The sequence below is a fragment of the Festucalex cinctus genome, chromosome 10, assembly GCF_051991245.1.
Source record: "Festucalex cinctus isolate MCC-2025b chromosome 10, RoL_Fcin_1.0, whole genome shotgun sequence".
NCBI lineage: Eukaryota > Metazoa > Chordata > Actinopteri > Syngnathiformes > Syngnathidae > Festucalex > Festucalex cinctus.
In genome coordinates, this window is record NC_135420.1 from 23,636,721 (window position 1) to 23,661,920 (window position 25,200).

Genomic DNA, 25,200 nt, shown 5'->3' on the forward strand with positions numbered 1-25,200 from the left:
AATGAAATATATGGACGGAATGATGATTGGAAAATGTATTGTAATTTTATTAGGATTAGCTAACTACTAATTTAATAGAAATAGAAAATTAATTCTACATACTGTATATACAATAAAACAATAAATGCAAGCACTTGCTTAATATTTGAATCTTTTCCTCTCCCAGGAGAAACCTCTGTCCCGTTCTCTTCAGAGAGGGGAGGATGCACAGTTTGACCAGGTCAGTGCGGTAGTGTGAATATGCCCCCCCCATCCCCCAGCCCGTCAGCTGCCAAGTTCCATACTGCACTTGTGCGCAGTATTTGAATCCCCCCAGTTGTGGCCAATCAATGGCCCATTCAAAGGCCCATTTTGTGTACAATGGGGCCCGCTGCAGAGCTTTGTTCACAACAACACGAGGCTGAGGAGGAGAATATATGGCGAGGGAAAGTCGGGCCCGCGTGGAAGCGCTGTGTCATCCTCGCCACTAAATCTGCCACTGGCTGCTGCCGTGCGTGTTTCAGTGTTTGTTAGCGTATGTGTTTGTGTCTTTGTGTGTTGTGTTTGTTGCTGTTTGAGTCTTTCTGTGTCGCTTATGTATCTGTCTGTCTCTGGGCACTGGTGTGTGTATGTGTGTGGCTGCCTGGCGCCACGAGGGGCAGCGGTGGGCGTGTCACTTGCGTAACTCCGCTGGCCGTCGTCCACAGGCGACGCCCTGCATGCCCGCTGACCGACGCCTGCCACGTCCAAAACATTTAACTGTGTCGCGTGTTTGTTGTCAGTGATGTTCCCACATAAGCGTTGAGTTTTAGTTTCTCCCGGGAGTTTTTTTTTTTTACACATGTAGTTCCTGCTGTAGGATCACTGATATTAATCTCTGACAGATTTTGATAATCAATTAAATAAATATCTTCCAAGATGAGAATTCAAGTAAAATTACTTGAAGAGATTGTTCCACATTGTTAGTTTTTAATTAATTATGTGGAAATAAAGATCTTTCTGCTGATGAAAACAAATAGTCCAGTGCTTTGAAAAGGAATGAAAACACTTTTGAAAACACATGCCTCCATCAACCCCTCACTCTCTCTCTCTAGCCTAGAGAGAACCAACCAAACAAACCTTGTCATGATGGTCGTCAAATCGATGCACTTGGAAATTTTGCAATTTTTATTTAAAGGGGAAGCCAACTCAAAAAGGTTATTTACAATCGCTCTATGCCCCCTATCCCCCCCACTAGTCTAAAGATGGCATTCTAATTGATATTGCATTTGTGGAATATGAGTTAAGCAGCAAAATCCACCCGTTTTTATCCATCTCACGGACCAGCTATTTTGCCACTTGCTGTAGAATGAAAATGGCATCACAGTTGCTCCCCTGTTTTCTGAAGCTAAGCCGTGATTGGTCTCTACCTGAGCCCTGAAAATGACAGTGGCAAAACGGCCCATGAGATGGATAAACAGGTGTATTTGGCTGCATCTGGACTGTTATTTGTCATGATTTTTTTTTCTCTGGTTTTTCAGTTAATAAGCTCTATGAGCTCCATAGCCGAACACTGTTTGCCCTCCCTGCTGCGTACACTGTTCGACTGGTACCGGCGCCAGAGCGGCACCGAAGACGAGTCGTACGAGTACAGGCCTCGTTCCAGCACAAAATCCAAAGGGTGAGACACCTCGCTGAAGGTCATCAAGTTTTCTTTTCTGCAGTATTTCCCTCTCATGACTTTCTTTTTTGTTTTGTTTTTTCCAGAGATGAGCAGCACCGAGATAAAGACTACCTTCTAGAGAGGAGGGATTTAGCCATAGATTTCATGTTTTGCCTGGTGTCGGTGGAAGTTCTCAAACGGGTGAGCTATTGTTGCCGCTTTGAATGCTGCTTTGCGTTTTCCATTGTTTTACATACGACTGACAGTGGTAGGAAAAAATACTGGCACTCAATAATTTAAAAACTCATTTACTGCAATGGCTACAGATCCCAAATATGCATTGCATCTGGGAGGGATGGCAGTAAATGAGTAGAATGCTAGGGTGAAAAAATTACTCTTGTAGTAAAAGTTCTGATTGAACTTGAAGATAAAAAAAAAACACAATACTAGATTGAAGATGAGTCTGATGATGATCACCTGACTGGAGTGAGCAAATTCACTACAGCTAATGATGCTAATGCTAGTTCAACTACATGAGGAGAGCAGACTTGAGGAGAGGATGACCACCGATGGGACAACTGTAAAGCAGGAAGTGTAAGAAAAATAAAAATTCCTCGACTGAGTCACTTTGGCGCATGTGCAATTTGTGCATTATCCCTCATTATTTTCATCTATGAATAGCTCATCGAAAAGTGTGTTTTTCTTCTCATTTAAAAGTGAAATTGTTTTAGGAATGTGCAGTACTGTTTTCATTGAGGCCTTTACCCACACGGGGTGCCTCGTAAATCAACACTTCCACCATTTCCAGCCTTGGTGCGTGGCCAAAGGGGACCGTTCAAAATTTTAAGCAACATTCCCAAAGCTGTACCCCCGGGAGACCGGCTCTAACATGCCCTTGGCTCTGATCCTGAAAGAAATGAAATGTCGCAATGCGAAAAACAAACAAAAAAAGCTAATGAAAAATGTATCATTGCTGCTAACTAATAAGAGTAATTTGTTTGTGTTTGTCACAGATTCCTCTTCATCCAGTGCCAGACGCTTTAGTACACGAAGTTCTAAACCTGGCATTTAAGCACTTTAAACACAAAGAGGGGTAAGTAAACACAACCACATTTGCGCTCATTGACTTTGAAGACACCATGAGTCTGACCTTCAATTGTTTATCTTTATTGTTTTTTATTGTGTTTAATTGTCCTATATTCATGTACACCACTTTGTCTCAGCTGCAGTTGTTTGTTTGTTTTTTAAATGCTCTATAAAGTTGACTTGAATTGTTCCATGACCATGTTTGTGACTCAAAACACTTGTATCTCAAGTAATCTTTCCATGTGGGAATAAATGGAAGTCCAATTCATCCATTCTAATGCTCCAAAAATCACGAACTAAAACGTTGGTAACATGATTAAGAATAAGAAAAATAGCACTCTACAGTATTGTACCTTATGCAAAATCATGATAACATAATTAAAGAAAAGTGAAGAGTTACACAGTATGTGCTGTGCTACTCATTCTGGCATGCACGTCTTGGCCACCAGGCAATATTGTACAGTAATGCTAATGGATATTACTATGTAAATTTGATGATGAAATGCAGACCATCTCAACCAAGCTGCTGTAATATTAACCCTTTTCCGCAGAGGATAAAGAATATATCCCTGTGTTTTAAGGTTTTAAGTTTATCATTACAGCAACAGTGACGCTAGTATCATTAACACATATTTGGTGTTTTTCATTTTGCATTGGCATTAAGCTAGCATACTTTGCACCTGTAAATTCTGTTTTGTTTAGCTTTAAAGTAACCATTGACTGGGAGTGTCCAATAAAATAGCCTAAAGCAAGCATGTTGCGATTGTTTTGTTTTGTGTAATTCTTTTAAATAACACGATTGGCTGATACTTTTTTCTTTGCAGATACTGTGGCCCCAACACAGGCAATGTGCACATCATCGCGGACTTGTATGCCGAGGTCATTGGAGTTCTCACACAGTCAAAGTTAGTCATTTTTTTATGTTTGTCTTACACCCGACACATCGTGTTGCCAATCACTGTCTGTGCAAGGGAATTATAGTAAATGAAAAAAAACAAAATAACCAAAACCAGCATTGAAGAAACATTTTAAATAAACGTTTTAAATAAATATTGAAATTGGGATAAAAACTGAAATGGAATGATCTACTTATAAAAATAATTAAAGCCAGTATAATTATAATTGCTGCTAGCAATTATAGCAGTATTGTAAACAGTACTGTACTTTACTGTACAGATGCACTATATTGAGAGAAATTACATGGTCACAGCAGCAAGACTCGCACTGTACACACATATTAATCATATAAAAACAACCAACAAAGTCGAAATAAATACAAAGAGCAACACGGCGGAATAATTTAAACATAATTGAATCAAAACAAGAAAAACTAAGTTAGGGTAAATATGTACTTGCAATGTATTTTTCATGGGATTTGTGGATAGTTGTTCACTTATCTTAGGTGAATGAATGCATTTATTTTTTATTACACAAAACGTAATCTCACAAATACCGTTTTACATAACAACTAACAAAACGGATAAAAAGTAAATTAAACTAGCAAACCCTTTCTAAAACTAATTAGAGCTAACTAAATTTGGCAGGGAAATTTTTTTTAAAGTGAAATTGCATTGAATATCCAGAACTATTATAATCTTGTGCCTGTGTGTGTTTTTAGGTTTTTAGCAGTGACGAAAAAGTTCAACACAGAACTGGATGAGCTCCGGAAAAAAGAGCAGAGTCCCTACATAGTGCAGTGCATCATCAGTCTCATAATGGGTATGAAGTTCTTCCGGGTCAAAATGTATCCCGTGGAGGATTTTGAGGCGTCCTTTCTGTTCATGCAGGTGAACACTTTCGATGTGAATGTTTTACATGTTGTTCCTCATTCACTCCATGAATTCTTGTCACGTTTTGATCAGTTGATAAACATAAACATCCACAGCAGTATATTAGTTAGCATCTAGTTTGTCTTACTCGTATGCCAAATTTGTCCTACTAGCAATGACAAAGTGCCTTTCTTTCGTACATGGACCTCAAGCAGGATGTCAAGGATATGCTCCAACTGCTTTCCACATGCAGGACACACCTATAAACGTTTGTCATAATAACAATTGGCTGATAAGATTGTTTGCTAAATCGCACCAGACGTTATTTTTTTTTATGACTTTACCGCTCTGTTCAAAGCCGGTAGCGCCTCATAAAACCCGATGAATAACTGCCAAAGGTTTTGCCAAGAAGTACGCGCATGTCTTCATAAGATCCCTTTTCCCATTCATCTCTTCGCAAAGCATTACTTGTTGCCTCATAAGCGCCTTTAATGAAGCGTACAGTGGTTTATGTCCTCATTTCATCCCGCCTCGGTTTTGTAACGGTGTTGAGTTCAAACCGCATGGCTGTTAAATAGCTTTATTTTACACCAAGATTATAAAACACCACAGTGAAAATAATTTCCCCCGTAGGAATCACTTCAACTATAAATAAGGGGTCAATTGTGAAAGCTTTTTTTTTTTTTTTAATTATGTAAGCACTGTTTTAAGTAACATTTTTAACATTCTGAACTGTCTTACGAGTATGCGAATAGACCTTCACAAGCATTTTACTTTTTACCATTAACTGTTGTGCAAGTATAAAAATAAATTACATAAAACGAGGAACCTACCTATAAGTAATAAAAAAATAAATAAATACATACCTTTATTTGATGACACGTGTTAATCAGTTGTCTTAGTTTTGAGCGTTATTACACATGTGCAGAAATAGTGAGGGCCCAGGTTATAATACTGGTAAGTTAGCTTGTGCAGGAAAGTTGGAAAGAGGGCCTTATCATTGGCTGAATGCTGCATGTTCAAGTCAATCCTCGTACGTGGTCATGACTTCTTTAAAGTGTGACCTAACGTCTTTGTAGGAGTGTGCCCAGTATTTCCTGGAAGTCAAGGACAAGGACATAAAACACGCTCTTGCCGGCCTTTTTGTGGAGATCCTCATCCCAGTTGCAGCCGTGAGTGAAGCCAGTTCCCCCCACCTTTGTTCTCTCTTCTCCATATTAATGCCTCTCTGAGTGTAATTGTGTTATTTGGAGTCCTTCTCCTGGTAATAAGTTTGTCCTTCAGGCGGTGAAAAATGAAGTCAACGTGCCGTGCCTGAAGAACTTTGTGGAGAAACTGTACCAGACCACATTTGACCTTAGCTCCAGAAAGAAGCACTCTTTGGTCAGTACGTCTGACATTCATCTAAAATATATGATATAATGTGTATAGTCCATTTTTTTTATGCTCCACTTACTACATGTTTGAGCTGCGAAAATACATCTGTCTAAAGCCTTTGGTGGCTGGAATATCTCACCGGGTTGTGGCAGGGCTTTTTCATGCTGCGAAAACAAGCCGCCCTAAAGCACCTCTGCCAGTGATTATTGGACTGTGAACACTCATGGCCAACAATGAGGCACTCTAAGAGGCCATGCCAGCGGACTATCCAAAGGAAAGATGCATTTTTCCAGTGCGTCACATTTGCACTGGATAATCGCTGCTGCAAACAAAGGCGCTCATGTCTTTGTATAGTGGAGGAGGAGCAGTCAGTCACTGAGCCCCGGTTAAGTTAAGAATGACTTAGGCAATTGTTATTAGGCTAACAATATTATAGAGATCTATTGCTAACTAAAACATTAGCACTGAAGCCCCTAACTATGATATAAACGCATTTATATACAATTCAACCCTATATTTTCTGAAATGGAAACAAAACTGTAAAATATTCATGTTCGCAGATGCTCTTGTTGATTTGCAGACATTACAGAATTTTGTTGTACACCAGAACAGCAGAACCAAAGGACATCATGATAGTATAACCACATCTGCAATAAATCTAGTTGATCTAGTAATCTTTTTTCCCACTACTTTGAGTTTTTTGTAGGCCAATGTTTGGGCATTTTGGTGCGAGAGGCGCAAGTCTACTAATTGGGCTTAGTAGTGTTTAATATAGCGCAGTTATTTACTAGTAAGGTTTAACTGACTCTAGAAACTAGTAAAATCTGTGCCTTAGGTTAGGCCTGAAGTCATTCAACCAGGGGTGCAGAATTATCTCAATGTCGGCTTGTCAATCTTTTTTCCAGGTAATGCTAATCACGTATATATCATGCGTGTTAGTAATACTGACGCACTGTTTTTCGCTCATCCAGGCCCTGTATCCCTTGGTGACCTGCTTGCTGTGTGTCAGCCAGAAACAGTTCTTCCTCAATAACTGGCACATCTTCCTGCAGAACTGCCTCTCGCACCTAAAGGTAACGCCCCAAGGTTTTCGATCCGTACAGCTCGCACAAAGACTCTATGGAGTGCGCGGACTGGGCTCGACAATGCCTTAATTCACTTTTGAGTCCTCATGACTGGCGTTGCGTAATCCTGCGCTGGTATTTTTGTAATAGAAACCAACAGCGTGACTGTTTTGCTTTCATTGTTGTGATGGGTAACTTGTTTTTGCTGATTGAAGAAGAAGCCGCCTTGGTTGTGACTGGTGTTCCCCGTGGTTCCGTCTTAGAGATCATAATGGTCCGTCCTCTCATTGTCAAGTGGCAGATCTGGACAGGAATAGCACTTGATTGCATTGGCTGATAATACGGTCTTTGTTCACAGGGTGGGAAAGAAAAAAAAGTCGGATTCCATGCTCAAAGGACAAAATGCAAAGTCATATAATGATTTTAAACATCTTTGCTGATTTTTAAAATATGAGAGAGCCCACTATTGTCACGTCACTTCACATCACTGGATAATCGCTAAGCATAATCTTTTACAGACATCCAACAACTGGGCCTTTGTTGACTTTATTTTGAAAGGAGAAAAAAAGGCTCAAATCTGGACAAATTGTTGTTTCCTGGTTAGCATTCATCAAATGATTAAAGTGGCATGTACACACTGATCATAATTTTTTGTTTGTTTTTTAGGTACAGTACATACAGTAGCGTGGTGTAGTCGAGATGATGAAAACAACACACCTCACATAATTAAATCTCAAATTTATAAGCAGATCTGGGGATTGGGAAACACTCTTAACACACCCACACCACAGGTTGATCTTTGAGAGACATCCAAGATTTATGTCTTGCTAACTTTAATCAGATGGGTGGAAAAAGACTCAAATTATCAGTATATGTGTACGCTGCTTAAGGTAACCTTAGTGTATTTTAACCACCATTTCATTGGTGATGAAATTCTTTAACAAAAAAATATTGTACATTTTGCTACCTGGAATGGTATTTCCAAGTGCTGCTCTTTTTACTCAGGTCTGTGAATGGCTCCTGAGAAATCAATGAAATCAAGTCTCCTCCTCCCTTATCACCTTCTAATCGACAGAATGTTCCAACTCAATGACTCTTGTTCCCACTCTTACCTTGACTGATCATTGTGAAGAGTGTTTGGTGGTTTCCTTGTGCGTCGGTGGGGTGTGTACTGTGTACAACCATTGTGATTTATAGTTGATGGCCCCTAATTAACAATAATTGATCCTGATTCAGGATTTGGCATCATTTTTAGAGTTGCTGTTGTTGTCATTATTTAAATGAATTTTCCCATAATTATTGTTTATTTTAACCCTGTGGCATCTCAGTTAGTTAAAAATTTAATGTTCTTAGTGTATTTATGGGCACTTATGTTTTTTCTACTCTGGGCTCTTATTAGTGCCATCCCATTATGGTAACGAAAGGTGTACTCGGCATTGGCCCTGCAGTAGAAGTGGTCAGGGTGAGCAGAGGCACATTTGCCTGCGAGAGGACCACCCCATCAAAACGGGCCCAAGTCTGCAGTTTGTTATAAGGAGTAAAGTGTCAGGTTTTTTTTTCCCAATACATCAACTCTGAGCACCATGCCAAACACATGAGAGCATTGGGGCGGCCATTGTATTTGCATGCCAGGATGGAGGGAGGCATTTGCTTCTGCTGGGAACGCAAGACAAAGATCTCACGGAGAACAAAGGGGTTATTTGTCAAAACTCAACAGCTCTGTATAAAATAACACATGGGCCGAGTAGTAATTGCCTTCCCACCGCCGTCCTCCCACACCCTTATCAGTATCAAGCATTTGGTATTTGTTTGCCATGATGGTTCTGTACAGCTTTAAATTTGCCACAGGGTTAAAATGGAGCACGTGGATGACTCGTATCTTTAGCAAAAATACAGAATCACTTTTAAGGGTGAAAACTTTGCCGATTTTGTTTTGTTTGCCTTTTCTTTCAACCAAAATTTTTTTATTTTTCTTAACATACAGTGGAACCTCAATTGACCCAAAACACAACACACGACTTGACTCCCAAGTTGAAGGTCATTTAATAAATAAAAATCCCCAAGTGAATTAATCTGACATTAAAAGAAAAAAAAACTAACTGAACAGGCAGTTATTTAAGTAACATTTTAACATTATCGATCAACCAGTTAGAGCCTAAATGTTCCTAAATGTTACATTGTCATACTTATACATATTGACTCATATTAATCACTTACTATACATTTAGAAAGTAAACATTTTTTACACACGCTTTTTAACCTCATCAACAAATGACATGGCCCATCTATCCATTTTAAAAAATCCAGTTGAACCTCCAGTATAAAAGTTTTTCCATAAGGTAAACTTGGGGTTTAAACTCTCAATTGTCCAACTTGGGGCGTTCCACTGTATGTGAAAATTTCCGCTTCCTGTGTGTTCAACTGTTCACATCACCTCCACTCTGTCTTCTGTTGTCTCTTCACGTGACTTAATTTGCACATTATCAACACGTTAACGTTTTATTTATTTATTTACAGCTCCTAGAATTATGTAACACACAATGCAGTGGGAAATTATTCACCATTCTTCGCTTTTTCCACATTTTGTTATGTTACAGCTAATTTCAGAATAGGTTAAATTAAGTTTGTTCCATAATGACAATGTAGGGGAAAAACTTTTTTTATTTTTTTTATTTTTGCAAATGTATTTAAAAACAACACCTAGGAAATCACATGTACATAAGTATAGTAGTCACAGCCTTTTCCATGAAGCTAAAATTTAGTTTAGGTGATTCAGATGAACACAGTGGCCTCAATCATCCGAAAACATTGAAGCATTGTGAGGGCAACATCATGAAGTAGGGATGATTTTCAGCACTAACAACTGGGGAAGCAGTCAGGATTGAAGGAAAGATGAAAACACGTTTTTCAGGCTATCATGGTCTGTTGTGTGTATAATTATTTTTTTTTCGTGGCAAATTTATTCAATTTTGGTATGATGCTGCCTGTAGCATAACAAAATGTAGAAAAGGCACTGTACACTAATAAAAAGCTTGGGATATTTGACTTAAGGTGTGAAATTTTCAGGATGAACCTAAAATGCACATGTACAACTGTTTTAGTACTTTTTGCGTAGCCAGTGGGAAAAAGTTGGTCAGTAACTTCTAATTGATTTTTATTTTTAAAATCAAAACATAAGGTATCAACTATATACAGTAAAAGTATTAAATGGGAATGTGCAAATTCAAAAACAAACATAAAAAGCATTATTACATACTAGCGCTGATGGTGACCACTCACATGGAGTCACTTACAGGCAGTTAACAATTAGCCAACGGTATACCCTCTAATTTGCTGACACCCACATCACTCACCAGGCCACCTTTTTAATTTTTATACAAAGTCAATGTCACAGATACCACGGTATATTGTGAGGATGGCAATCCAAGTGAACAAAAATAATACATGTGTTATGGGGGCCGGGTTAGCCGACGACAATGGATCCCAAAATACGCAGACCAAAGAAAGGAGGATCAAGAATTTATTAAACAGAGATGCGCGGAAAACAACTCAACCGAAAACACTTGCAAAAGGCAAGGAGAAAAATAGTCAACGAAAAACACTTGCTTACAAAAAGCAAGGAATCACAGCAAATATTGTACAACGCGAAATAGAAAGTTCAACTTGGGGAAAATGTGGCCGAAAGCGCACACGTGAAAGGTACCACTACAAGTCTAGGGAGAGAACGCAATCTACAAAATCAAACATCTACAAAAGTACAACAATGGGCGATGTGATAATTCCAGACATGTGAAAGGCTATGAACGCCAGAGTAAACACTTGGCTGCACGGCAGTGAGCAAGATGAATAATCTGGCAGTGGGCTGTGGTGGCATAGAGACTTTTATAGTCCATTGATTGTCCATGAGGAACAAGTGTGGTCGTTGCAGAGGGAACGCCCACCAATTAGTTGGGTGCTGGATTAAGAAAAGCATTGGGTAGTTAACGGTATGTCAAATTTAAATCCACATTTAGAGATCATAGCGTCTTCTAGGTTCATCCTGAAATGTCACTTGAAAGCTGAATATCCCTAACATTTTGTGCATCTGGTATTAGCATGTGAGGTTTTGTGTTTTCTTCTCATTGTTTTGTTTATAACTCGCATGTTTTATGTGTTTTTTGTGCTTACTCTCCCCACCAACCTTCATTCTTTGCCTGCTGTCATTTTATCTTTTTTTTTCCCCCCCTCTCACGTCCATCCGCTCCAGATGCCGTCTAACAACAGCATCCGAAAGCAGATTGAGACGCTGCAGGTGAGTTTTTTTTGGTGCCCTTGTGACATCACGCATCTCTGCTGCCTGGTGACGGCGTTCGTTACTAGGACGGGGGTTTCCGCATTTTCCAAATAGAAAGTATGAGGAAAGTTATTGTTGTCGTGCTGGTTTGCATTGATGATTATTTGTCAAGTAGTATGTATCAGGGTTGGCTCAAAGTCTACTTTGGCTTCTCATTTGTTGACTGATTTTTGCTTTGATGAAAGAACTGTATTACAGGATATGCCATGTTTCTTATTGAGTTTGAATAATAATAATGCTGTGTTTATTCTAAACTTGGGAAACTCTAAACTTGATTGGCAGTAAAAAAATGAAGCATTTGTTTAAATGTACAGCTATACAGAACAATTTAAAAATAATTACATTAAATTAGGGGGAAAATAAAAGTATATAATGTACAAAAACTTATGTATTTATTTGGACTCCTGCATTCTTCACTGCTTCTTTTCTTTTTGAATTGTTGCTGTTTGTTTGACAGAGACCAAGCAAAAAAATCTGTCCTTATGACTTGCATTACAAATCCTCCCTTTCCCGCTGTTGGACAAACCAGGTTGACATTTGCATGATGAAAGCGCCCAGTGGAAATATGCGCATGAAAGCGCAATGATGAGTTTAGTCATGCGCGTTCCGATCTCTGATCTGTTGCGCTACATCCGTCTACAAGCTTTCGAGTCGGATTAGCCGGGCTCCTGCGGAGAAGCATTTGTTGGGATTTAGCTATTCTGAAATGTTTGACGCGCATCCTGTCGCTTCTCCTTTTTTATTATGTTTAAGTCGAGCCAGATTCTCACAAGTAATTCGGCAGCCCCCTCCCATCGAAATTTCTTTTTTTGCCCGTTTCTAACTTTCTACACAAGAGCAGTAGTTAAAATGGACATGGAAATAAAAAATGATTCTGAATTTGGCATGAAATCAGAAAACGGCCACTTGGACGTGCAGTTTGAATCCAGCATAAATGTGAACTGAAATTTGGTTGCTCACATGCTTCTGTTTTTACTCCACAGAACAAAGACCCCAAAATGTCACGAGTGGCTTTGGAGTCACTGTACAGGCTGCTGTGGGTGTACATTATCAGGCTCAAGTGTGAGAGCAACACTGTCACGCAGAGGTCAGTCCTGACATTTATTTTAAGTCCCCACACCATGCTCCACACACACGCACGCACACTCACTCAATAAAGTGTGAACGTTGCTTCTCTGATGGATCGTTGCGAAGCTCCTCTGACACCAAAATGACTAATTCTTTAGAGAAGGCCAAAAAGGGATTTATTCTTTAAGAGAAATGGTTTGTTTTTTTGTTTTTGTTTTTTTAATTTATTGTAGGTGTTTTAACCATTGACTAAATTGCATGCATTCCATTTGTATAAAGTTTTTGCGTGAGTTCAAAGCAGGCGATTAATGTTCTTTTTCCGTTTTTTTCCCTCTTACTAGTCGACTACTCAGCATCGTTTCAGCACTTTTCCCCAAAGGCTCCCGCAGTGTGGTGCCACGGGACACGCCCCTCAACATATTTGTCAGAATCATCCAGTTCATTGCTCAGGTAGCTAAAAAATACAAAATCTGTATTTTTATTTCTTTTTTTTTTAGTCTCTTTGCTTTAAATTGATTGTCTCCTGTGCCTCCGGATTCTAGGAAAGATTAGACTTCGCCATGAAGGAGATCATCTACGACCTCCTTTGTGTGGGCAAGTTTCACAAAACCTTCACCATTAATCCAGAGGTAAAGCATCACCGCCAAACTCTTTTGTTGTTGTTTTAATATATTGTTAGTCCATTGCATTTACCTGCCATCTCCTGCCTGCCAGAGAATGAATATCGGCCTGCGAGCCTTCCTTGTGATTGCCAACAGCCTACAACAGAAGGACAGTGAGCCTCCCATGCCCACTACCAGCATCATCATGCCCTCTGGGAACACACTGCGCGTTAAAAAGATCTTCCTTAACACCACACTCACTGACGAGGAAGCCAAGGTCATAGGTACGCTTAAGTCATGACACATTTTGAGGCAGCAGAAGCTGCGTTTGATCACTTATAACAACAGGAGCAAGTATCCATATTTTATGGTGGGTTATTGTTTATATAGAAACAGTGGATGTAAAAAGTGTATACATTCCTGTTCAAATGCCATTTTTTTCTGATAGAAAAAAGCAGATCAGTGCTAAATAATAATTTGTCACTTCCAGGCATGTCCCTGTACTACCCACAAGTGAGGAAGGCCTTGGATAACATCCTGAGACACCTGGACAAGGAGGTGGGACGTTCCATGAGCATGACCAGTGTCCAAATGTCTAACAAGGAGCCGGAGGATATGATCACGTATGTTCTCCACACGTGTATATGTGCCCGCCCGTCCATATGTGTGTTTTCACACTTTCATTTGAACGGTGTGGCTTGATTGGTTGACAGGGGTGAAAGGAAACCAAAGATCGATCTGTTCCGCACGTGCATCGCTGCCATTCCCAGACTGATACCAGACGGCATGAGCAGACAAGATCTCATCGAGCTCCTTGCCAAGTATGTCTTCTTTTTCAGTACAGTGGTACCTTGACTAGTGAGAGACCCACTTAGGATTTTATTTATTTATTTAAGTTAGATACAGTCGGTTGATCGTTTTAAAAAAAAAATGTATTTGCTTTGTATTGCGAGCTTCGGATACGCTACAAGTCATTAATCAGCCGATAAATGGAAAAAAAAAAGATTAAATAAAAAAAATGATAATGAAATGGGCTTGGGGCTTGTAGAGAGCTTTTCCACCGAAAAGATACTCAAAGTGCTTTACCACTGACTCCTCATTCATCCACTGACGTGTCTGACACAACATAAAAATCCGCTCTTCCCCAATTTCTGCCAACCTTCTCCACCCTCCCCCAGGCTGACCATTCACATGGACGAGGAGCTCCGCGGCTTGGCCTTCACCTCCCTCCAAGCACTCATGGTGGACTTCCCAGAGTGGCGTGAGGACGTGCTGTCGGGTTTTGTCTACTTTATAATGCGCGAGGTGACAGATGTGCACCCCACGCTGCTGGACAACTCGGTCAAGATGCTCCTGCAGCTCATCAGTCAGTGGAGGCAGGTGGCGCAGAGCAACAACAGGAGCCATGAAGTGCAGGTGGGTCACTTTTATGAGGGTCTACACTAGCAATTGCTTAAAGGACACACAGTAAAAGCCTGTTGATCGCAGGAGTTCTCAGACTCACTTGTTATCGGAGAAAGTCCGAGATATAGAGAGTGTGTGCTTAGATATACATAGACTCATCATTCCTTAGTAAGACATATGTTTGTTTAAAAGCGTTGTTGTCTCCACAGAATTCGAGCAGCAGCCATTCTCTTTCTGTGGAGCGTTCATTGCTGGGCGTGCTGCACGTGGTGGAAGGTTTGGCCATGGTGGTGCTCTGCAGCTGTCGCCCTGCAACGCGCAGGCTGGCTGTCAACGTCCTGAAGGAGGTCCGCGCACTGCACACTGCATTGGGCATCAGCAAGGTAATAAGGACATTAACGTAATACAGTAGTTACGCAATAACGGAATCTTGCGAGTACAAAGTCATATATTTCCAAGGTATTGATAAAGTCAAAGTCCGACAAAGGTCAAGTCATATCAAGTTAACCTCAAAAATAAAACGTTCCCAAGGAGGGACCCCAGTTTGAGAACCTGTTTTTTTAAACTTCAAAACAGTCATGAGTTTTTCTCTGACACTTTGTCTCTGCCACTCTTAGGGTGATGAGGAACTGGCAATAGATGTCATGGATAGACTAAGTGCAACGGTGTTGGAGAGCTTCATTCATCTAACTGGTGCTGATCAGGTAAAGGTTTCCCATGCTGAGGTCAAAAAAAAAAGGTGGCATTTAAAAAGAAATGGTGTTGGAGAGCCAATGATTTTTTTTTTTAGGTAATACTTGAACCACTACTTTTAGATGAAAGGGAAAATTCATATAAAAATGTCTTGTTACGTTAAATGTTGACGCCGTTGTCTTGACCTCCTTTCCAGACCAACCTGCTGTACTGTCCCAGTGGCATTGACCTCCAGTCGCTGGCGGAGTGGAGCTCGTCTCCAATCAGCCACCAGTTTGACGTGGTGAGCCCATCACACATCTGGGTGTTTGCGCACGTTACACAGGGCCAGGATCCCTGGGTCATCAGTTTGTCCAGCTACCTGCGCCAGGAGAACCTGCCCAAGCATTGCCCCACCGCTCTCAACTACGCCTGGATGTTTGCCTACACCCGCCTGCAGCTGCTCTCTCCTCAAGTTGACATCAAGTACGATTAAAAGAGACATGAAGTGCGCTCTATGGATTTGACTGATTTCGCTTTGATGTCCCCCGTGTTTTCCACCCGCAGTAGTCCCATCAATGCCAAGAAAGTGAACAGCCTGAGTAGTAGCGACTCCTATGTAAGCCTCTGGCGGAATTACCTGATCCTGTGCTGCAGCTCGGCCTCTTCGTCCTCGTCGCCTACGTGCTCCTCGTCGTCCACCTCAGGCTCCGTCCGCTGTTCCCCTTCCGAGACGCTGGCGTCAACGCCGGACAGTGGCTACAGCTACGATTCCAAGGTCAGGAGGCTTGAAGTCAACTTCATGAATTGTTTCAGAGATTTTTATTTTTTTTTTTCAGACATTGCACTTTTTTCTTTTACCAGATTGTGGGCACCCCCTCCCCTTCCTCGCTGTTCAAACACGTTGTTCCGATGATGCGCTCTGAGAATATGGACATTACAGAGTCTCTCGTGCTGGGACTTGGCAGGACCAACCCTGTGGCATTCAGGTACGCTCATCCCTCCACAATAGCCGCCATTTACTTGTGAATATCACACGAGCTAATAGAGCAACTTTTACATCAACAGAGAGTTGATAGAGGAGCTAAATCCCATCATAAAAGAAGCTCTGGAAAGAAGACCTGAAGTAAGTTGGGGCAGAGGTCTGAGTGAGTCTTCTAGTTTCAAGCATGTTACTGTGTCAAATAAGCAAGTCAATTTGAGTACCACTAAAGTAGTTTGGGTCTAAGTCAAGTTGAGTTATGAATGCCAAGCAAGTCACTCTTTGTGTTCATATTCAGTGAATCAAACACAGTGATGGTCGTTTTGCTTTGCAGAATATGAAGCGACGCCGGCGCCGCGACATCCTCAGGGTCCAGCTGGTCCGGATTTTTGAGCTCCTGGCTGATGCTGGTGTCATCAGTCAGACGTATGGGATCCAGAACACACTCATCTACACCGGGGTTCTCAAACTTTATGGGTCCAGGGACCGCTTACAGGGGAGGCATTCTTCTAAGAACCCTAACAGCTATTACACATAACTGCCACGTGTATTCCCAAATACTTTATTAAAGCAGAAAGTTGAGTTCTATTTCAACCATACTGACCTCCAGAGGCGCAGTGCTTAGCAGCACAGAATAACCCTTTGCATATGTGCAGTTTGAGAATGTATGATGACCTCTGTGTGACCCACTGTCACCAGAGATTGAGTCCCGGACCCCAGTTTGAGAAGCACACAATTTTATAGCTAACTTTTCAAGTAGACATGTTTCTTCCCCACCCATGTCACAGAGCTAGTGGGGGCTTAGATGGCGAGAGTCACTCTCTGAACAGCACACTGCTTGAGTACGTGGACCTGACCCGACAGCTGCTGGAGGCGGAAAACGACAAGGACTCTGATACGCTAAAGGACATCCGTTGTCACTTCAGTGCACTTGTGGCAAACATTATCCAGAATGTTCCAGGTATCCCATATCCTCATTTTAGAATCATGCATGGGCTCTGTATATTTATTTATTTCAACTGAATTTGGTTTCTGTTAAATAGCTGATTCATAATTGGGTAGAAACGTCATAAAAAGGTGCTCATATTAGTTATATTTAATTGCCATTAGTAGTATGAGGGCAAGCTTTGGAGGAAAAAAGTCTCACCTTCAAGGGGTTCCTGCACTGAAATTTTTGGAAAATTTCTGTTTTTAAAGAGTAAATTTCTGTTAAAGTTGAAACATATGAATGTCCTCACTTGCAGTGCACCAGCGCCGGAGCATCTTCCCACAGCAGTCGCTGCGACACAGCCTCTTCATGCTCTTCAGCCATTGGGCCGGCCCCTTCAGCATCATGTTCACGCCGCTGGACCGCTACAGCGACCGGAACATGCAGATCAACCGCCATCAGTACTGCGCATTAAAGGTACACATGGAAAAAGACTTAGCTTAATTTACATCAGTAACACTACTAATTGTGTAGGCCCAGGGCAAATTACATTGACATGGTAAAACATAGGCTGAACTTTGATTACACAAAATAGGAAATAAATATATTTAAAAAATTGTGTTTCCTCCTATCAGGCCATGTCTGCTGTGTTATGTTGCGGTCCTGTCGCTGACAACGTTGGCCTCTCCTCTGATGGCTACCTCTACAAGTGGCTGGACAACATCCTGGATTCCCAGGATAAGAAGGTGGGTGAGATAAAATCCCCCAGCATCAACTTTAACATTAAGTGTGCTATACATACACCAAAGTTAGCAAAGGGATTTTTCATCCCCTATCTGCTGGGAATATGGTCCGGGCGACAATTGTAATTGGTAAACCTGTTTATTGTATTCAATGTTTAAAGTGGCTACACGCATACCAATAAAAACTGCAAAACCAAATATGGAAAGTCCTAAAAGCTTCTCGCACTATGGAAGCTAAAGTTTCACACCCAAAATTGAAATGAACTGGCAAAGAAGTGTTTTTTTTTTTCCCCCACAGTTATATTTTTTCTTTCATTTATCACATGCCTGTGTGCAGTCACAGTCAATGAATAGAATAGTCTAAAGAGCAACGTGGTTACATAACGCATTCTAACTGCATAACATAGGTGCTATGTCAATGAGCCTGTCTGTTTTACTTGGCTGTAACCTAGAAGGCTGAGGTCACACTGATGTGTGCAACTAGGGCCACCTAGTGTTGTTCAGAGGTACTGCCAACCCTTTTCAGCACAAATGTCTTCCTGACGTGCAGCCGACATACGCTGAAAACGGGATGGGGTGGGGGTGGAATTTACTGGCAGGTCGGAAATCCTGAAATTCCTGATGGCGACCACACTAACTGCATGAGGCTCATCATAACTGCTGTTAGAATAGTGAATATGCCTTCCTGCTTTTCTGTGCAAAAATGAATAAACTGTCTTCTTCAGGTTCACCAGTTGGGCTGTGAGGCGGTGATGCTACTGTTGGAGTTGAATCCGGACCAGAGCAACCTGATGTTCTGGGCTGTGGACCGCTGCTACACGGGCTCCCGCCGCGTGGCCGCAGGTTGCTTCCGGGCCATCGCCAACGTCTTTCATAACAGGTACGAGACCCCCTTCCACCTTTTACACAGTGTCTGCTGTTGGTGCTATTCCTTTTTTTCTTACACTCTGCATTGCATTGCTCTCAGGGATTATCAGTTTGACACTGTGGTGCTGTTGAACCTGATTCTGTTCAAGGCCGCCGACTCCTCCCGGGATATCTACGAGGTGGCCATGCAACTGTTACAGGTGAGAGAGTAGTAAAAAAAAAAAAAACTAAACTATTCTTTTCATTCATTATATTCATTACCACTCCCAAGTTTACTGTAAAATTTTCCATAAAACAAAGAATTATGTTATTGTGTAGTTAATCAAACCACATCAACTTTGTCTTAGGAGTGTCTGCTTGGTTTAATGTTAACTCACGAAACAAAACTGTATCAGCAGTCTAACAAAAACAGCTAACTAAAGACCTTTAAACAAGTTGAATTTGAACACAAGTGGTGGCAACACAGGCATGCGGTGGAGCACATGAAGATACTCACACTTGAATTCTTTATTATACTGCCCCCTGCTGGCCATGGCGCACACAAATAGAATAGATTAGAACTTTGCTACAACAATGAAAATGTTTTAAAATTCTTTGCAATAATTGTTTTATTTGTATTTTATTTTTTTTGCATATACTCAGATACTGGAACCTAAATTTTTCCGTTACGCACACAAGTTGGAGATCCTGAGAGCGGACGGCATCTTGACGCCGCCCTCACCTCTGCCGCACCTCTACTCCATGTCGTACTACCAGCTATCCGAGGAGCTGGCCAGGACATACCCGGAACTCACTCTGCCCATCTTCTCAGGTCACCAGCTCTTACAAATCCTGCTCTTAGCAGGATGCTAGTCTTCTTGTTGTGGTGATTGGTGATCATGATGATCCATGATCATCATGATCATCCATGATCATGATGGGTTGTGAGGGGCGGACATATGCTCCGCTAAAAAAATTAGAAAGTACAGCCCCGGTGGACCCTATGTACTCGCTCACGGACCGGTGGTTGGGGACACCTCGTCTAAAACCATCCAAGCTTTCAGTCTTGAGGCTACGTAATGCTACGTGGCTCCCGCAGAGTGAGGCACTTGGGCGAGTTTTATAACACCTCATAGATTGATTGTTCAAGTGTTCAAGAGAGTAAAGATTTGTTTGCAAGCTTTTACAACATTTTCTATTCCTTGGTATGCAGAGGTGAGCCAGCGTATCCAAACGGCACATCCCGGCGGGCGCCAGGTAATGTTGCACTACCTCTTGCCCTGGATGAACAACGTGGAGCTCGTGGACTTCAAGCCCGCCGTGCGTCGCCCAGAGGACCCCGGCAGCAGCGAGGAAGACGAGGACGTGCAGGAGGGCGACATTATGATGGTCAACAGCCGGCGCTGGCTACACGGGGAGGGATGGGGCTCACCCCGGGCCACCACCATGGTGCTCAACAATCTCATGTTTATGACGGCCAAGGTGGGTCATCTGATGCAGATAGATTTAACTGCAATTGAAGCAGCAGAGTTTGATTATGCTCTCTCTGTTATTTGTATTGAGGTAGATATTTATTGGAAATACAGTCAGAAAGAAGTATCAAGAAGGAAAAAAAAACAGATGGGACAGGAGTAGCTAGCTAGTCAGTGCTACTGAATGTGTAATGGGAGTGACCGACATGACCTTTTATTAACTTGCAGTACGGGGACGAGTTTGCTTGGTCGGAGATTGAGAACGTGTGGACAACCTTAGCAGACAGTTGGCCAAAGAACCTCAAGATAATCCTGCACTTCCTCATCAGCATGTCTGGAGTCAGCAGCGAACCCAGCCTCTTGCCCTACGTGAGTCTCATTTTTACACGTTGCAATATCTCAGACGCTTTCCCCACCAACACTCGTCCCTCTCCCGTGTCTCTGCAGGTTAAGCGAGTGGTGGTGTACCTGGGCCGAGACAAGACCATGCAGCTGCTGGAGGAGCTGATGAGTGAGCTGGAGTTGACGGACGCCGTCAACTCGGCCGTCGCTCACATGGACAACCCGCCCTACTACCGAATCAGCTCCAGCTATAAGATCCCTTCGGTTACCTCAGGTTAGCTGCAGAGACTTTGAGTAATGCAGTTTGTGGAACTTGTAAGGCCAAATCACGTTGCTTCCGTTTTGTCCCATAGGTACGACATCCAGCAGCAATACTATGGTGCCAGGACACGATGGTCATCATGATGGCAAGGTCAAAGATTCTAACATGGAGGACAGGTACAAAGCTTTGTCTGAGGCTGGATTTAAATGGTTCAAGTTAGATTTTTTTTGCTCTCAAGTTGGCATAGCACATTGGAAAAAAAAAATACATGCTTATGTTTTGGGTTTGGTTTAGTCCGGTGATGGTTAATTATAGAAATAGGCAAGACTAAAGATTTACTTGATTGTTTATTTCATACTTGAAGGTGTTCAGGCACATTTACTAGAAACAGTACAGATAGGAGAAATGCTATGAAATGAAGAGAACCGACTGCTTGGAATAAATAACACAATTTAATGGAACAAGTATTAGAATTTAGAATCATTTGTGTTGTGTAGTTACACTCACCTGGACATCTACGGCGGTCTGAACACCAACCTGAACCGCCAGCACCACCGCCTGGAGTCTCGTTACAGTAGCAGCTCAGGAGGCTCCTACGAAGAAGAGAAAAGTAAGCCCAAACACCATCAATACGAACGATTGGCTAACCAATTTCTTCTTCCAGGCGACTCCATGCCGCTTTATGCCAACTGGCGCTTGAAAGTGATGGATCACAACCGGCCAGAGCCTCTCCCCTTCCCCCCAACAGGCGGCTGTTGGTCCCCACTGTTGGATTACCTGCCGGAGACCAACAGCCCCGCTGTAGCACTGCACAGGTACGCCACGTAGCCCTCACCCTGTGCCCGGAATCCTCAAAAGGGTGTTCACCTCTACTGATTTTTAACAACTTAAGAAAATGGATGGATGGGTGGATCTAATGAAAATCAAAACAAAAAAATGCTATCAAGCTGATGATCAGTACTGTAGAGGCCAAAGTTCAAAAGTATCAAAATCCTCAATTGGGCTTGCTATTGTGTTCCAGATGTAACATCGCCGTCATCCTACTAACCGACCTCATAGTGGACCATGGCGTCAAAGTGGAGTGGAGTGCCTATTTGCATCTCTTGCTGCATGCCATTTTTATAGGTAACTCGCTTGGCGCTTGTTGATGTCGCTTGAGATCTTCCTATGTGCTAATGCCACCACCGGCGTCTCCTCTCCATGTCCCCGCCAGGGTTCGACCATCAGCACCCGGAGGTATACGAACACTGCAAGCGCCTCCTCCTGCACCTGCTCATCGTGCAGGGCGCCAACAGCAGCGTTCAGGGCGTGGCCATGGTGCTTCTCCGCAACAGGGAGTTCAACGACCCCAGGGTGCTCACCGTCAAGCCGCCCCCACCCGAGTTCCACTTCACAGGTCCAGATGTTGCCACTCTTCTCTACAAATGTCATTTGAGACTCTTGGTTTGTTTGTGTGTGTAAGTGGATGTAACGTTGTGATGTGACATTGTGCTTTTGTGAGTGCAGGTGTGCAAGAGTTGCTGCCCGACGGTCAGCCATCGCCGGTGACGGACTCGGGCCTGAGCACCAGCTCCACGTCGTCCAGCATCAGCCTGGGTGCCGGCGGTTCGTCCCTATCACATCTGTCCCACCTGTCCCACACATCTCCCTCGCTCCTCAGCGAGGTGGTGGACGCCACGGCCGAGAAGGATGAGAAGGTCAAAGCGCTCATAGAGTTCATAACCTCCAGGTGAGAAGTGCCATTGCTATTTGCTATTTTTTGTCAGATTTATATCTGGGGGTTTTTTTTCAGATATTTTCAAGTTTTGTTTTTTTTATTTTGTCCATGTTTTTGGCAAGTTCTTTGACATTTTTCTTTTGCCGTAAGTTGTTTTAAAAAATATATTTGTCAGTATTCTTGATTTATGTCTATTGTTTTTCCAGATTTAAGAAATTCTGTTTTTCTTGCCATTTTTTGGGAATTTCTTTATAGCTTTTTCCAGTTTTGTTCATGTCAGTTTTTCACCTCATTTGTCAGTCTTGTCCATTTTTTCCACCCATTTTTTTTTTTCTGATTTATATCAATTTTTTGAATTTCTTTGCTGGATACATGTAAATTGTTTTTTTAGTTGTTAGCCACTTTTGTTCATGTTTTTTTTTCTGATTTTTCTTTCTTTGTTAATTTTTTTTTTGCCAGATTTCATTTCTTTGACAGCATACTTAGAAATTCAGCAGGGGAACCATCCTTCCATATATATATTTTTTTTAAGTTTTAAATTTTCCATTCTCTATATATGTCTGTTAGGAAGCGCGGACCACTCTGGAACCACGAAGACGTGTCACCCAAGAACCCCAACATCAAGAGTGCTGAGCAGCTGAGTGTGTTTGTCCGACACGTCATGACCGTTTTCAAACTTTCCCAACCAGGTGCGATTTGTCCCGACAGACTGAACAACAACGCAGAAATCTGTGGTTTATAGCAATTGTTTTGAATGCTTTTCACATATTTGTACACTAATATAATCACTGTACAGCATTGAAAATGTGTAAAATTTTGATTAAAATGCAATAAAAATCAATATGTAGTATGTAAAATAATTAACGTTTAAGCAGTCTCGCTGGATTTTCATTTTGATTTGGCTCTTGATAACGTCATATGTTTTCAGAACACTTAATTTTCCTTTTTGGCCATTATATTTAATGCTTTCTTTTCATTTCTTCACTTTGCATTCTCTTCACTATATTGTGGTTATTGTTCATATTCACATTGTATTGAACAAAACTAACGTGCTAAGTTCATGCTAATACATAATGAAAAATGCCATAAAAGGGCTAACTAAACTAGCATTGATATTGCTGTTTGTTACAAGCAGCAGTTATTTACTATACCCGGTTTAACTTACCTTGAACATCAACTTGTTCTTTTATTGTATAATATTTTTCTTTTTCCCTTCAGGTTTTCAGCTCGACTCTCTGCTGAGTGATGTAGCCCTGCAGACAGCACTCTCGTGCTCCTCCCGTCACTACGCCGGACGCTCCTTCCAGATATTCCGAGCGCTCAAGCAACCGCTCACTCCCGCCACCTTGTCTGACATCCTCTCCAGGCTGGTGGAGACTGTGGGGGACCCCGGAGAGGAGGCTCAGGTCAGGACTTATTAAACTTGTGGTTCTGGAAAAAGGAAGTACAGGCTTGTTAGTCCAGTGGCATTTTGGTGCAAACAACCGGTTAAGTGAGGTGAGGAGCTTCATTTGGACAGGCCATCATCCAGTCTGATAGAAAAATGACTGAAACCTTCTCCAGACACCAAATTGTATTGGTTATTGGATGCTGTGCACTAAGATATTGTTATTTTTGTCTCCTCAGGGGTTTGTCATCGAACTTCTTCTCACACTGGAGTCTGGCATCGACACACTGGCAGACACGGTCAAAAACTACGACCTCCTCACCGCCTTAGTACAGTACGTCCTGTCATTCCCGTGAATTCGTGCTGGGCTTATCCTCTCAGCACTTACCTTCATTTGTCCCGTTCAGAACCTCCACCTGCGATCACCATCTGGGGCCCAAGTTTGCAGCCAACAGGAAGAGCACGGGCCAGCTAAACCTGAGCAGTGGCGGGCTGTTCCACTGCGCGCACAACCGCAGCAACTCCCTGCGAGCCAGCCTGATGGGCGAGCGCAAGGCGGACCGGCGGCGCAGTAACACCCTGGATGTGGCCGACCGCCTCGGTGGCAGCCACGGCAACCTGGCGCGCACTCGTAGCTTATCGGCGCTGGGCGGTGGCGGTGGAGGCCCAGGTGGCGGTGGGGGCCCGGGTCGTGACGCCGACCCCCCTGTGGACCCCACAAACCTCATGGCCACGGTATTCTGGATCGCCGCCTCGCTGCTGGAGTCGGACTACGAGTTTGAGTACCTGCTGGCGCTGCGGCTGCTCAACAAGCTGCTGGGTCAGCTTCCTCTGGAGCGGGAGGACAACAGGGAGCATCTGGAGAGGATCCAGGCCAAGCTCAAGTGGTACAGCTTCCCGGGGCTGCTGCAACTATTCCTCAAGGGCTTCACCTCCACTGCCACGCAGGAGCTCACCATCCACCTGCTCAGCAAGCTCATCAGCGTCTCCAGGCACGCACTGATTGACCCCACGCAACTGGCAGGCAAGTTGACTTGATCTTTGCTTGCGTAACAGTCACATATGGCAAATCCCCATGCCTACTCTTGCAATGTAACAGCAACATAGGTGTTAGTAACAAATTGCCTTTTTGTCTGGGTTATTATGTCAGTTTTTTTTGTTAGATTGTTGATTTTTTTTTTCTCAGTTCTTTGGTTGCCAGATAGATATTTTTTTTCATGTTTGACAGTTGTCTGACAACACAAATTTGCAGATTGAAATGTGTTTGAGTCTCTCAAACCTATTGCCTATCCATTTTTTCATTTTTTTTTTCCTGACGGGCAGGTTTTTTCACTATTTAGTAATTAATTTTAAATCCTTTTATTCTTTTTTTGAGTCAGCTGTTTAATGATATAACCCAAATTTGTTGCTTGAAAAAGTTGAAATGTACCCTTGTCTATCATCATCCTATACTGACGTAGTAGTAAAGCCATGATTGCAGTACTTGCTTGCATTAATGTTGCATAATATTTGGATTTTTGTTGTA

The 25,200-nt window shown here is 42.3% G+C and overlaps 1 protein-coding gene across 10 annotated transcripts in view; it reads left to right on the forward strand.

Moving 5' to 3' along the window:
• fryl (furry homolog, like) overlaps positions 1 to 25,200 on the forward strand; it is a 76,483-nt gene that overhangs the window by 32,785 nt on the left and 18,498 nt on the right. For 7 of the 10 annotated variants that reach the window (XM_077535424.1, XM_077535425.1, XM_077535417.1 and 4 more), the window contains 43 exons: positions 167 to 220; positions 1,500 to 1,639; positions 1,726 to 1,822; positions 2,635 to 2,714; positions 3,532 to 3,612; positions 4,326 to 4,494; positions 5,556 to 5,648; positions 5,761 to 5,859; positions 6,825 to 6,926; positions 11,164 to 11,208; positions 12,234 to 12,337; positions 12,660 to 12,768; positions 12,861 to 12,947; positions 13,033 to 13,204; positions 13,411 to 13,543; positions 13,634 to 13,741; positions 14,099 to 14,336; positions 14,534 to 14,707; positions 14,942 to 15,028; positions 15,214 to 15,482; positions 15,564 to 15,774; positions 15,861 to 15,985; positions 16,065 to 16,122; positions 16,313 to 16,404; positions 16,767 to 16,939; positions 17,223 to 17,383; positions 17,542 to 17,652; positions 18,375 to 18,529; positions 18,617 to 18,716; positions 19,159 to 19,327; positions 19,709 to 19,977; positions 20,196 to 20,336; positions 20,415 to 20,583; positions 20,663 to 20,747; positions 21,069 to 21,181; positions 21,236 to 21,386; positions 21,593 to 21,696; positions 21,785 to 21,967; positions 22,078 to 22,300; positions 22,856 to 22,977; positions 23,507 to 23,694; positions 23,915 to 24,009; positions 24,083 to 24,699. In XM_077535424.1, coding sequence (XP_077391550.1) covers positions 167 to 220; positions 1,500 to 1,639; positions 1,726 to 1,822; positions 2,635 to 2,714; positions 3,532 to 3,612; positions 4,326 to 4,494; positions 5,556 to 5,648; positions 5,761 to 5,859; positions 6,825 to 6,926; positions 11,164 to 11,208; positions 12,234 to 12,337; positions 12,660 to 12,768; positions 12,861 to 12,947; positions 13,033 to 13,204; positions 13,411 to 13,543; positions 13,634 to 13,741; positions 14,099 to 14,336; positions 14,534 to 14,707; positions 14,942 to 15,028; positions 15,214 to 15,482; positions 15,564 to 15,774; positions 15,861 to 15,985; positions 16,065 to 16,122; positions 16,313 to 16,404; positions 16,767 to 16,939; positions 17,223 to 17,383; positions 17,542 to 17,652; positions 18,375 to 18,529; positions 18,617 to 18,716; positions 19,159 to 19,327; positions 19,709 to 19,977; positions 20,196 to 20,336; positions 20,415 to 20,583; positions 20,663 to 20,747; positions 21,069 to 21,181; positions 21,236 to 21,386; positions 21,593 to 21,696; positions 21,785 to 21,967; positions 22,078 to 22,300; positions 22,856 to 22,977; positions 23,507 to 23,694; positions 23,915 to 24,009; positions 24,083 to 24,699 — 6,256 coding nt within the window. The remainder of the gene's footprint in view (positions 1 to 166; positions 221 to 1,499; positions 1,640 to 1,725; positions 1,823 to 2,634; positions 2,715 to 3,531; positions 3,613 to 4,325; positions 4,495 to 5,555; positions 5,649 to 5,760; positions 5,860 to 6,824; positions 6,927 to 11,163; positions 11,209 to 12,233; positions 12,338 to 12,659; positions 12,769 to 12,860; positions 12,948 to 13,032; positions 13,205 to 13,410; positions 13,544 to 13,633; positions 13,742 to 14,098; positions 14,337 to 14,533; positions 14,708 to 14,941; positions 15,029 to 15,213; positions 15,483 to 15,563; positions 15,775 to 15,860; positions 15,986 to 16,064; positions 16,123 to 16,312; positions 16,405 to 16,766; positions 16,940 to 17,222; positions 17,384 to 17,541; positions 17,653 to 18,374; positions 18,530 to 18,616; positions 18,717 to 19,158; positions 19,328 to 19,708; positions 19,978 to 20,195; positions 20,337 to 20,414; positions 20,584 to 20,662; positions 20,748 to 21,068; positions 21,182 to 21,235; positions 21,387 to 21,592; positions 21,697 to 21,784; positions 21,968 to 22,077; positions 22,301 to 22,855; positions 22,978 to 23,506; positions 23,695 to 23,914; positions 24,010 to 24,082; positions 24,700 to 25,200) is intronic. The other 3 variants (XM_077535421.1, XM_077535423.1, XM_077535427.1) reach the window with 1 other exon arrangement.